General features: G+C 42.5%; 1 protein-coding gene across 2 annotated transcripts in view; it reads right to left on the minus strand.

The window, feature by feature from the left end:
* sos2 (son of sevenless homolog 2 (Drosophila)) overlaps positions 1-10366 on the minus strand; it is a 51210-nt gene extending 40844 nt beyond the window's left edge. For both annotated transcript variants that reach the window (XM_088925248.1, XM_088925249.1), the window contains exon 1: positions 9436-10366. In XM_088925248.1, coding sequence (XP_088781374.1) covers positions 9436-9552 — 117 coding nt within the window. In that variant the 5' untranslated portion in view covers positions 9553-10366. The remainder of the gene's footprint in view (positions 1-9435) is intronic.
* Positions 10367-12780: the final 2414 nt, after the last annotated feature.

Genomic DNA, 12780 nt, shown 5'->3' on the forward strand with positions numbered 1-12780 from the left:
TATGGATTCCATGTTGCGATATGGGGATGGAGCATTTTGTCGGGGTATGTCATATCGTGATATACTGGCTTCATGTCACGACATGGTGGGTGGGCATTTTGGCTGGGCATGTCATATCGCGACATGGGGGCGGGGCACTTTTGCCGGGGTATGTCATATCGCGATATGCAGGCTTCATGTCGCGACATGGGGGCAGGGCACTTTTGCTGGGGTATGTCATATCGCGATATGCAGGCTTCATGTCGCGACATGGGGGCGGGGCACTTTTGCCGGGGTATGTCATATCGCGATATGCGGGCTTCATGTCGCGATATGGGGGGTGGGCGTTTTGTTGGGGTACGCCATATCGCGATATGCGGGCTCCATGTCGCGACATGGTTGCGGGGGCGTTTTGTCGGCGTATGTCATATCGCGATATATGGACTTAATGTCGCAACAGTGGCGCCTTGACAGTGATCCGCCAGTCGCAATGGGTATCGCGATGTGACTGTGGTGCGCGCACTCCTATCGTGACATGCTATCGGAGTCGGGAACGCGCTGTGGATACCATGCCATTCTTTGTCTGCTATTCAGTTTTGACCTCAGTGCGACTTCTCTTAGATTGATCAGTAATTGGAAAACAATGAATGTGTTACTGTATATCCAGCGTGCTCATACAACACACACGGTATACACAGAACTTCCGCTGTGGCGCTTTACCCAATCAGAGAGTCGATTCTCACTCTTCACCCAATCGCGGCCCGAGCTGTTCGGGGGTTTAGCCAATGACGGGTCTGAGAGCTGTTCAAGCTAGCAGCGCCGGGTGGATCGGCTTGTTTACTGTCAGAATCTATTTTTAAAATGCTTTACTTATTTGCAAAATATCTACATCGGCTTATTTTTTAACGTCTTTATTGTTTCACAATGTCCCGTACTCTTCGAAATAAATATTTTTATTTGCAATATAACTGTCTCCGCTGCTTTCTGTAATGGTATTTGAACAATTGTAATCGTACATTTAAGGTAGGGGAAACACCTTCTGCTTTGTACATAAATGAATAGAAATGTAAATGTAAATGATCATTATATTATTATGCTCGTGCTTTCAATTTTGTTTTTTATTGTTAAATTATATCGATTTTGAAACTAATACCTAAAAGTGTGAATATGGACTCTATCGGGTAATTTGGAAACTGGTGTCTCTTTACCAATGAAAGGAGTACGTTAGCAATACATTTCCGAGAACATGGTTAAAATTAAAAGAAAACGCCTAACCCAATGAACTAACATAGTAACTTCTCCCTAAATGTAAGGCTGTTTATTCGTGTAAAAGCTGCAAAGTCTGGGGTTTACTGATCAAAAGATCACAACTGAAAGATCTGGTAGTCGTGACTTTGCTGTTTTATACGTCACAGACAGGAAAAGAAGGCGCTCTATTGAAATATATTGAAACATCCACCCCACCCGACCAGACAGACTCGGAAAACAAATTGCCCCCATTGTTTTCATCACAATCAGGGGTTAAAGTACCGAGTTTGTTGGTACCTGTAAACTTCCTTGTAGTCACGTTATTACCCGAAAAATCAAGGCGCTATATCTCGGAAACGAAAGCACCACAAACGCTACTTAGAGCGACATAAACCGGCACAAACGAAGCACTAACGATTGCGGTGAGTTTCGTCGTTTGTGCTGTTCGACGGGCGGGTGGGCAACTTCATGGAGCAGGACAAGCAAACATGTCCGGGTCATTACATTGCAGACTGCAGAAGACTCGACTTCACCTGAGGATCTAACACAGGCACCCATACCTCATGGTATGTCTCAAAGACCGTGAGAAAGTGGATCACTTCTTCAATTTTTAAAAAAGCACACCGCTACGAAGTATTAAGTGCTCGTTAAAGCACTTAATACATGCAATTGTTTGCCTGTGTTCGCTTTTTGAGACTACACCCGCAACTCTTCTGATTAGGGTATGTGATATTCGTGACAAATTTAATTTTCCTGCTCACACAAACGCACAAAAGACACTGATATTAAATGCAAAATCCACCGTCGCCCCCCACCCGGGCATACAGAGGAACACAATTACAGAACTGTTACTCTCGTACCGGTAACAGACGCTTGAACTCGGCAGACGGGGTCACTGGAGGTCAAAGGCTACGTGCATGGTCACGTGATCACCGGGAAAAACAAGGCGCTATATCTTGGGAACGAAAGCAGCAAACGTAGCACTAACGAATGAGACCGGTTTGTATGTATATACAAGGTTCAGCTAATTCTGCTGTTTGATTATACTGCTCGAGGATTGCATGGTAAATTGGAGGGGTGTCCCTATGCTGGCAGGACGGTCAGTTAGAGCCCGGGCCACCCACTTTTGCACAGGCCCACCCACAAATCAATTCCTGGCTATGCTCCTGCTTGTTAAGTAGTGTTGGTGGGCCAGTAGGTAACACTCTTCCACTTGGACTAGAATTTCCCAATCCATGCCCCATTAACAGGGGACAGGAGACACTGTTCTGCAGAACTATGGTTTTCAGCTCTGCTTCTGTAGGGCCCTTCTTTAATCCATCTGATGCATCTCTTAATTGCCTATGAGAGAATACCTGATCTCTAATCTCTAGTTGTGTGTTAAGACATTGTTTAAGTTCTCATCAAGGCGGTTGGAGGCTGTAATTATCATGACCGCTGAATGAATTTTAGAGTTTCACACCGGCTCTCCTTCAGGTGTGTGGAGCCGTTCATTTCATAATTCCCCTCTTTGGCATGGAAACACTGCGACTTCAAAAACTTCAAAACAAGGGGGAACTCCTCTCCCTTAAGAGTTCTTTACACCAAGCACATTACACAATCAGTTACGTAACTCCTTCCCTCCACTCTCACACACCACAATCACACTATAAAGCGATCACCAGATCACGTGCCAGCTCCGCAATCGCACATTTCTAAAAATAAGTGCAGATGAATAAATGAAAAAATTAACACTAACCAGCCACAGTGAGGCCATTGTTTATACAGCTGTGCTGCCCATGTGGCTAGGTCACCAGTTCAAACCTTCAAACTGGGAATAAGACGGGGTGAGAAAGAATGAGATGAGAGCACAGACACAACAATGCTTCTGTCATGCTCTGCTGCCTTTCAGTTTCCAATCCTGATTCCGGTAACTGGTGACTGGCCAGGATACCATGGGAACACTATTACAGTTTACAAACATCCAGGACTTTCACTCTGAAATCCAACTGAAGTGTGCATCCATGCAAAAAATAGCAGGCCGAGCGATGAAAGTCGGAATGACAGTGGAGCTGATCTCGATTCTCTAGGGCAGGGAAAAATCCAGCCGGATGCCAGGAAAGGAAGGGAATTCTCAAACACCTCATCATCTCTTGCTCTGCCCTGCATGCATTTGTCATTCGTGTTCCCTTGGAAGACTCGATTGCTTTCTGAAAAAAAGTTGGGATTTCTCCTATCCAAACACACCAAAAAAAAATGTTTTTCCACAATTAGACAGCTGCAACATCCTGTTCAATTGGGACTAGATTTGTCCTAAAACCCGCACTTCCGGTGGTACTTGAGTGCAAGGGGTTTAGGCCACCTCCACAGTTATTTGTAATGTGCCAGGGTTAATTACTGGGAGGAAACAGGGGATGTAACATGTGTTGCAATTTTCAGATTCTGTAACATTGCCATGCTGCAATCATGCAAAATGAAAGCTATTTAAATCGAACTCACTAAACTAGTGTGGCACTGTTAAACAGGATCATCTACAGCTTCACAGCCTCAATACTTTCAGTTTGAAATACCTGTTCTAGATATTTTATATTCAGTAGATATTTAAGAATAAAGGTTTTAGTAGAGAGTAAAAGTACAGATTTCCTTCATTCTCTATCTAGTTTTTGTTTCACTGGAGCTCAGTTACTTCATTAACGTAATTAGTTGGTTAAGAAATTGCTAATTTTTAAAATACTTTAGCAATGATTCAAAGACACCAACAATACCTAGAGCACTGTTGCCCACCACTGATCTAAGCAGGTATAATGGGCAGTGTCAGTTTATATGAATAAGGACATTCCATTTGCAAATCATGAAATTATTAGCTCCATTACCTTTCAATAATCAGTGATGAGTAGAAAATGATTAGATGTAAGCATCTGGTGAGTGTCGACAGGTTCAGACACGCAGTAAAAAAATTCCCACCAGAGGAGATTAAGCACTCAGCCCTTTTATTTTCTAACCTGTATTCAAATAGTGACTCTCTACTTAGGTCTGAATAAATACCTCATACTTCTGAATTTCCAGAAACAAAGACAATACAAAACCAGCTGTCACGTAACACATTACACTAAAAACTGTAATTAGTTCACTCAAGACTGGCTCAGCAAGTTTAGATTGCTTCTTAATTGAGCTGACAGAAAAAAAAACAGAATTCAGTGCATCACCGACTCAGAAGTCTAACAAAAGGAGTTGAATAAAAGTGAGAAAGATGCCCATCTTCAGGGTATCAAAAGAGAACATAAAATTACTGTACAGTGATAAATCTCACTTTTTTAAAAGCATTATAAGAAACTAACACCACCCTCTAACATTTTAATGGTACGAGGTACAGTATGTATGCAATTGGACTACTGTCCTGCGTCGTTCAACAATCATCTAGCAGCATTAAAAACATTTTCTCAAGAAATTACATTTTTGGGTCCCTCTCCTTCGAATTATTCATGACTGACTGTGGCACTCAAGTAGTATTCTACTGTTGCATACAAATTCACCTGCTAAATCAGAGAGACGACTGGATAAAGGTAAAGGGGTGATTTAACCTGTTGAATATAGGGCCTGGTGAAAATAAAGAAAAACACAACTGCATATAAAGAACACAGTTCATACTGTACATACCACCAGTAAGTTAGAGTAACACTCTAGATTTGCCAGCAGTGCAGTCAAATGTTCTATAGTGATGAAACAAGATTTTTTGCAGGCACCCATTATGTACATCAGTGAGTGTGGCACAGACACGCAAAATGTCAATCCACAACAGACAACTTATGGGGAGGTCCAAATGTGATGGTCTGGGTAGGAGCGTCTAGTTGCTATAGACACTGTTGTAATTTGCTTATGTAACTTCACTTGTTGTGATTGATGGCAACCTGACTGCATGTCACTACATTGATCAATTCTAGGAATCTCACTTGCTCCTTTTCTTGCAGGCTCATCCTGCAGTGGAAACACCCCACCTGGACAACACACGTCCTCATGCTGCTCATGTAACAGTGGCTTTCTGTGTGAAGTCAGGATGTGACGGTACAGGTCATGGATGTCCCCATCGCCACACCTGAGCTTCATTGAACACTTGTGGCATGAACTGGGAAGACATGTGGCATCTAAGACTCAGAGACCAGAGAACAGGCACACTTTTGTCCAGGCCCTACGAGAGAAATGGGATAACATCCCACAAAACAGCATCTGGAAGCTGGTGCAAAGCCTGCATCAAGAATGTACAGCTTGTATCGCTTCCACAGTGGATACAGTGGTCACACGCATTACCAGCCTTTGATGTCCACATTAGACTTCCTGCTGATGACAAATGTTAATCAGTATAATGAATCTACCCATGTCTATTCAAATAAAATGGCAGTATGCCTGCCAAAGATTGCAATTTTTAATTTTACAAAAAGATTGTAATTTTCCTGAAATCGCTGTGAATTTGCTTCAGCTATAAGGTACTGTATCTTTTGGTGAACTTTATCATTTTAAGAGTCAATTTCAAAATGGACATCTCAACTTCTCAATCCTTAATCTTCTTTGGGAAGCTGAAATATAATCTACAATATCAAGAGAAAATAAGGCCATTCAGAAGAAGGTGCGCAGTTAAAGACGGTTTGACATGTCACAATGTGGGAAGGCAGACTTATGGCAATTAGCAGCAACAAACATTTCATCTCTCTGTAATGAGATTTATACAGTAGCTACTGGGCTGAAGCAATTATTTAGCCCATGATCAGCACTATGCTATTGTAGCAGGCAGTTCAAAGATTACTGAACACTCTAGACATGTCTCTGTCTAATGATTTCAGCTTCTGAGCCCATATGGGACCTATCAGTGGCATCTAATAAACCACAAACACAGAACTAGCACAAATGGATCCAGTTGTAAGAACCTCCTATTAGGAGAAGCTATGTTTGTTAAAGAAAACATTCCAAACATTTCAGGCAAATATAAAATCTGACAGGACAGATAGCCTAGTACTAGGCAGTTTTTCTAAGAATCATGCTCATAAAATTGAGCTTTTACCTCAGGGAATATATAAAATAATAATACCAGCCAGACAAAGGGATCTGTAGGAGACAAATGACAGAAGCAATTACAGACCTTGTCTTCGTATGATATCCAAACCACTCAATTGTTTTTTTTTACCTAAGAAGGATATGGCCAGCAATGGTATTTTTTTTTTTAGCAAAGCACCCATAACATTACTAAAATAAACCAAGCAATCACGAAAACCCATCTGTAAAAAAGGCAATTTCCGTGCGCTACACTCCCAAAAGGATGAGGTTTTGGCAACAACACAAGGGCGTCTCGGACCACGCTGGGGAATGTGGGATTGGCGTAAATGATACCCGCAGTGGGCCCTGGTGGGGGGGTTTGGACTGTCCCCGTTTTCCACAGGTCCTGCTTCCAGAACCTCTTCAACGGGCCGCAGGGTAGGAGGCTCTTGCACACAGCAGCTCTTTCTGTCTCCGCTCAACACACCAGCTGGAGCACCAGGCACGGGTGCTGTGGTGAAGACATCATGGCTTTAACAGCGGAGCCGAGCTGCGGAGCGGATGCCAAAAGATTTGACCGGGGCCACTAGTATTCAAGTTCCAGGCTTCATTTCACACTCGTTAAAAGTGACAGATTTACATCCGCTGTAGATTCTTTTAACTAGAAGCTGTAATTCTTTTCATTAGGTCACCATGGCTGTGTTCCCTTGCAGGTAAAGAGAACAGCTTGGGCTACGTCTAGCACACACTCGGAATCCCAGCCTCCTGCCATAGCATCATTCAAAAGACTGAAGCAGACAGGAAAGGTTCAACAGGCATTAACATCAGTTTCATGTTCTTCATGGACCCCCAGCTCTTACTGTGGCTGGTTTGTTGCCTTTTTCCCCCCCGCAGTGGCACTTTTAAACGTGAAGGCTGCAAAACCAGAAAGCAATTTTTAACGAGATGCCATTTTCTGAAAAAACACAAGGCAAAAAAAAAAGTTACTACATCTTATTCTCGGCTTTTGCTCCTACGTCTGCTTTGGCCACAGAAGCTGCCTTCTGCGTCCCTCGGCACTACACGGGCATTTCTGCATGTATGTGGCCTTAGCTAGGTGCACCCCGAGCAACACAGGCAGCGGTGACAGGACAGTCTTCATTCAATTCCGAAAGGGAAGAGTTTCTACAGTCCGGTTTGTGTAACAAACTGTCATTTTCTTCTTCAACAGGCATTAACATCAGTTTCATGTTCTTTTTTCGTTATGCAGAAAAAGCATAGGGAAATTAAGGTCTGACGTTGAAAACAGAGGATTTTGTTTGGCTTAGTTTTACAGTGGGAGCTGAATGATTACGCAATTCTGAACAAATTCAACTCAGTAGCTGATGTATAAAGTTACCGCTTGGCACTATGCCTCCAGGTACAGATCCTCAATGTTCCTATCGGTGCTAGCAGAAAAGGCAACTCTTATCCTCACACACAGCATATGAGATCTGCATTCAAAACCATAAAACACCATCAAGATCCTTCCTCCTCATCAATAAATGTGTACATGAACTGTCCCCTAACCAAACGTTTATTCCAATACTGTTGTATATGAACCCACTAAGTTTCCTTTCAGCTTTTGGATCATTTTATTCTAAAATAAAGATGTGATTTATAGATTTCCCCTGTGTTTTGCCTCCATATTTCACTCTCTTTAAGATACCGTAATCTCTATTAATAATAACTTATCTGCAGAGACAAAATGAGGGACAAAATGTTCATATATACTGTATATATGAACAAGATCCCATGAAAAGCAATGGATGGTTAACACTAGAGACTGCAAGTACAGAAAGTCAACACTGAATACTGCAGCAAAATGAATCTTCATTCCTTAACTTTAAAGTCAGAGGTGGACAGCTAAGAACAAAAGCAGATTTGTTCAGTTAAAAATAATCAATTAGTGAAAGAGATAAATTAGAGAATGCTGGGTTAGGTCTGTTACAGAAAAATCAGTTGTGTGTCGTAGTTTTATGTAGAGAAATAACAGCTCTCTTGCACATCAATAAAAGTGAAGTCGCTTCACGCAGTTTAGTTCAATAAAAAAAAAGATCAATGTCCGGAAACTTTGAACATACTCCTTAAAAGGCAAAGGTGTTTTGGAAAATATTAAAAACTAGAATTTAAGAAGTGCTTTAAAGACTTCCTCTAATCACTGTGTAGGGAATGGGATAAGAGGTTTGGACAGAGAAAACTTTCTCAAAGCAGATACAACAAAAGTCAATGCTCATCTCAAATGCTTTTTAAGGTCAAAATGAGGTCACTTCCCTCATACTGCCATTACGCTGAGACTTGTGCAAATGCGTTTTTTGTGTTTTGTCGTCAATAAAAAAATCTAAAGTAAGAAATTGTTTATAGAGTTCAGGTGTTCCCGGAAAAGCGTTGGTGAATCACTTTTTATGCGCAAGCGTTTAAAAAAACAGCTGCCCTAAAACATCAAACAAGTCAGACTGATCCATATACAGAAGTTACAAGTTTGAAGGCAGCACAACAGAGCAGCAGATTACCTATAAGCATGAAAGTATTTTACTAATGACAGACGAATGGCGGCACCCCGGCTGATCCAAGCCGGTCCCTGGGCTGCTGATTAACTCAGTATGCATGCGAACCCACATGACCGTCCTTGAGGAATCCCCAGTCAGTAGCCGTTTCTGCTTCACGACAATCAAGGTGTTATTCCCGAACCCCCTCAACGGACACTTAACGTGCATTATAACTGCACTTGATCCTTGTACGGCTACGTTCAGTCCCCGAACCCCCGGAGCGGTCGGGCGTGATGTGAACACGACGCTGTACAGCACCTCCCCGCGCCTCGGGAGAGGTGAGGTTCCGACCCAGAGCCCCAGCTCCGCACGCCGCCGCTGCGTTAGTAGGGAAAAGGCGAGACTTCCTGCGCACGTTAACAGCACGTCAAGAGAGGAGAAGAGCCGTTTCTAAGCAGGTAACGTGCTGTTACTCTCATCACTGAAGGCCAGATATAGCCCCTGGTTTGAATTAAAAATATGCGGTCAACGGGAAATGATTAATATTGTAACTACGGGTGTATTAAGGCACGCCAAAATGCTAGAAATGAGAGGCTTTCCACATCCACACCTATTGCCAATCTCAAAACAGCCCCCCAAACGCGTAGACTTTTAGTATTATTACACATTATGCCCCCCTATGGCTCCGATTTCTTACCTTTCGCAGAGCTTGCACGAAGAGGCCTCTCCATTTGTGGCTGTTCTCCTCACTGGAAAAGTCGTATATTTGCTGCGGCTGCATGGCTGCGGACGATGCGGCTCCTCGCGTTGCCATGGCCGGGGCTGGACTGCCCGCATCGGCCCCGGCTGCTCCTTCAGTGGGTGGGTCGGACAGTCCCAGCAAACGCAAAAAAAAAATAAGATCTAGAAAACTGAAGCACAGTTTGCAAAAAAAAATCCCAAGATGTAGCCAATGCAGAACAGCGGAGATCCGTGAACGGACGAAATGAGAACGGAATTCTAAGCTTTTAATATATTTTACATATATAAAATAGCTTTATTCTCTGTTGTACCCTACGGGTAGCTAGTGAAAGGACCCCCAGCTCTTACTGTGGCTGGTTTGTTGCCTTTTTCCCCCCGCAGTGGCACTTTTAAACGTGAAGGCTGCAAAACCAGAAAGCAATTTTTAACGAGATGCCATTTTCTGAAAAAACAAGGCAAAAAAAAAAGTTACTACATCTTATTCTCGGCTTTTGCTCCTACGTCTGCTTTGGCCACAGAAGCTGCCTTCTGCGTCCCTCGGCGCTACACGGGCATTTCTGCATGTATGTGGCCTTAGCTAGGTGCACCCCGAGCAACACAGGCAGCGGTGACAGGACAGTCTTCATTCAATTCCGAAAGGGAAGAGTTTCTTCAGTCCGGTTTGTGTAACAAACTGTCATTTTCTTCCGCCTCGGCCGACCGTGCACCCCAAAAAGAAACCCCCGCACGCAGCGTGTTTCATTTCCCTCTCTCCCCCGTGCCCCCGCCGCCGCCAGAGCAAGGCTGCGCTGTAATCGGTGTTGTTGTTGTTGTTAGTCCCCGACTCCGGAGGCACAGCTTCCCGTCTGTGTGTGCGGATCCATGTCTGGAAAATCTCGGGCGCTCACTTGCGTTCCCAGCGTCGCCGCTTCACACTTTCCTCGCCTGCGTCAGGGGGAGGGGGGGCGAGAGAGGGAGGGACCGCCGGAGAGGTCGAGAGGAATTAGCCAGCTCCCCGAGAGTTTCCCCACTTCGTTTAATAAATGACAATAGAATAGTCAGCGCCTATTTGTTATAATTAAAATGGCGCCAGTATCTAATATTTAAAGGAGATTTGTTGGAGGTGGATATAGAACAGGCTTTACTATACCAGAAGTCTCCACCTGATACCCGATACTGAAAAACATGTTGTTGTAGATGAGTCAACTAACCGTAACCGTAATTATTCTCCTAAGAAGGGAGCCTCTTTTTCCCCACCGAACACCTTCCCAGAATTAGGCAAACGATGACATGACGAATCAAAATAAAAAGGGAAGAATAACCAGCTATTTTCATTTCTCACACCCACACATAAACGAAGACGCAGACGGGAAAGTAGTGTATTTTAAAAAACTCTTGTTGGGTATTACTGATGGCACGCTCAAATATCTTGGAAAGTGTTTTATTATCCTGCCAGTGTTTTGTATGTAAGATGTGAAAATTGTTAGTGCCATATCAAGTAATATAATTACCAAGTATTGAAAGGAGATTCGCTAGTTAGTAGTGTACTCTTTGCTACTAAAAGATTGCAAGTTATAAGTATAATAGGTATAACACTGCCACCACGTGGACAGAATGAGTGTCTCGCCTCAAAAACTTGCTGACGTTTTTCATATTCCCATATTAATAATTTGTGTGGGCGTCCTATAAAAGTATAACATTTATACAATAAAACCTAAACCTATATAGCACCTATCTTATATTACACTAAAACCGTGGTAACCACAGCACCCAAATGCCCCAGTTTTCCACATTTTTAGCAAAAGAAACGTGCCAGGAGAAAAGTCAAAATATTATTCTTGAAAAAGCTGTGGTTGCTGTTCTACTTTCAGAATGCTGAAAGCAGAGAGCTTTTAGATATGCTGCACCATTGTTCAGAAGAATGTGGTTTTATGGAGTAACTTGTAGAGATCATGAAAACATTTGTCTCCAAATGCAAGAGTTAAGTGTCAGTAAAACATCTGTTGATGACTTTGGTGACTTTATCATACTGGACTTAGCTCAAGAGAAAAAAAACAATGTCCACAACAAGTCTTCTACATTGTTTGTTTTTTACATTAATGCCCTTGTAACCCTAGCATTGTGTGGTCTTGCATTGTCGTACAGGAAAATCAAGACTTCGACATCTGCATTAAGGAACAATAAACCCATCTGCTCAAGGCCCTTGTCACCGTACTGCTGAGCAGTAAGGTTCCCCTCAATGTGCACGGAAGGCAGATCATGCTCAAGGAGGCAACTCCCCACATCACACCTCCTCACCTCTTAGCTATTAATGTTACCCCTCAACAGCAACATTACTCTCATGGCCGTGAGCTGTTGGTGTTCTGCTCATGCACAGGTAATTTACAGCATACCTGAAATTTCTTGTGTTGTTGCCACTACACACAGAATGGTGACCTTCTGTCTTTCAGGATGTGGCCTGTCCCTCAACAAGCCAGCTTCTTAGTTACTTTGGACTAGTTTGTCCTTTGCTGAAGCAGAACATCTCATTCTGCAACTTTTGCAGAATGAGATGCAAAATTTTCTCCCAGTCTGCATTCATGTTGGCATGACAGCAATTAAGCAGTCTTTATCTTTTACCGTCCTTGCTATGATTAAAATTGTGTAATGTTGAATGGCTACTTACGATTCTTTATCATTGAAAAATTTTTTGGTAATTTTAAATCATCTGACCAAATGTGGGATGTAGTGTTTATAAGATCATATGACTTTCAATAAATTGAACAATAAAACTGTTTTCTATTTAAAAGATAAACAACTCTGTCTAACTCAATGACTTTCTAATGTAAGACTTGGACTGCAGCATTGCCATTGTGCATCAATATGTAAAGAAATGTGCCCTATATTTTAAAAAAAGTGAATATGAATAAATTCTAAAAGGGAATCCAAATCATGAGAATCAGTTTCCAAGTTCTACAAGGGTGTTAGATACAGTTAAATACAAGATACAATTCCCTTAAACACAATGCACTCATTCAGTGTTTTCATTCAAAATTAGGTGTTTTTTTTCCCCACTTTTCTTAGAAAAATCTCCAGAATATACAGTATTTTAAGGGGGACTTCAGAATCCAGACACAAACATGGATCAAAAAGCGTTTCAAAATCCCAGTTCTCTGATCAGCTCCTGGAGTGCATTATTAAGATGACCATCTTTGCAAACCTTTGCACAGCTGATGACTAACAGTGTGCTCCAATTACTGCGGTTGTGCATTTTATCCTTCAAAAAGAGAAGAAAGAAGTTCATTTCTAGGAGATGAAGCCATACAACCACACTTGCTTCTAC

Source organism: Atractosteus spatula, chromosome 9 (genome assembly GCF_055471065.1).
Source record: "Atractosteus spatula isolate fAtrSpa1 chromosome 9, fAtrSpa1.hap1, whole genome shotgun sequence".
Lineage (NCBI taxonomy): Eukaryota > Metazoa > Chordata > Actinopteri > Semionotiformes > Lepisosteidae > Atractosteus > Atractosteus spatula.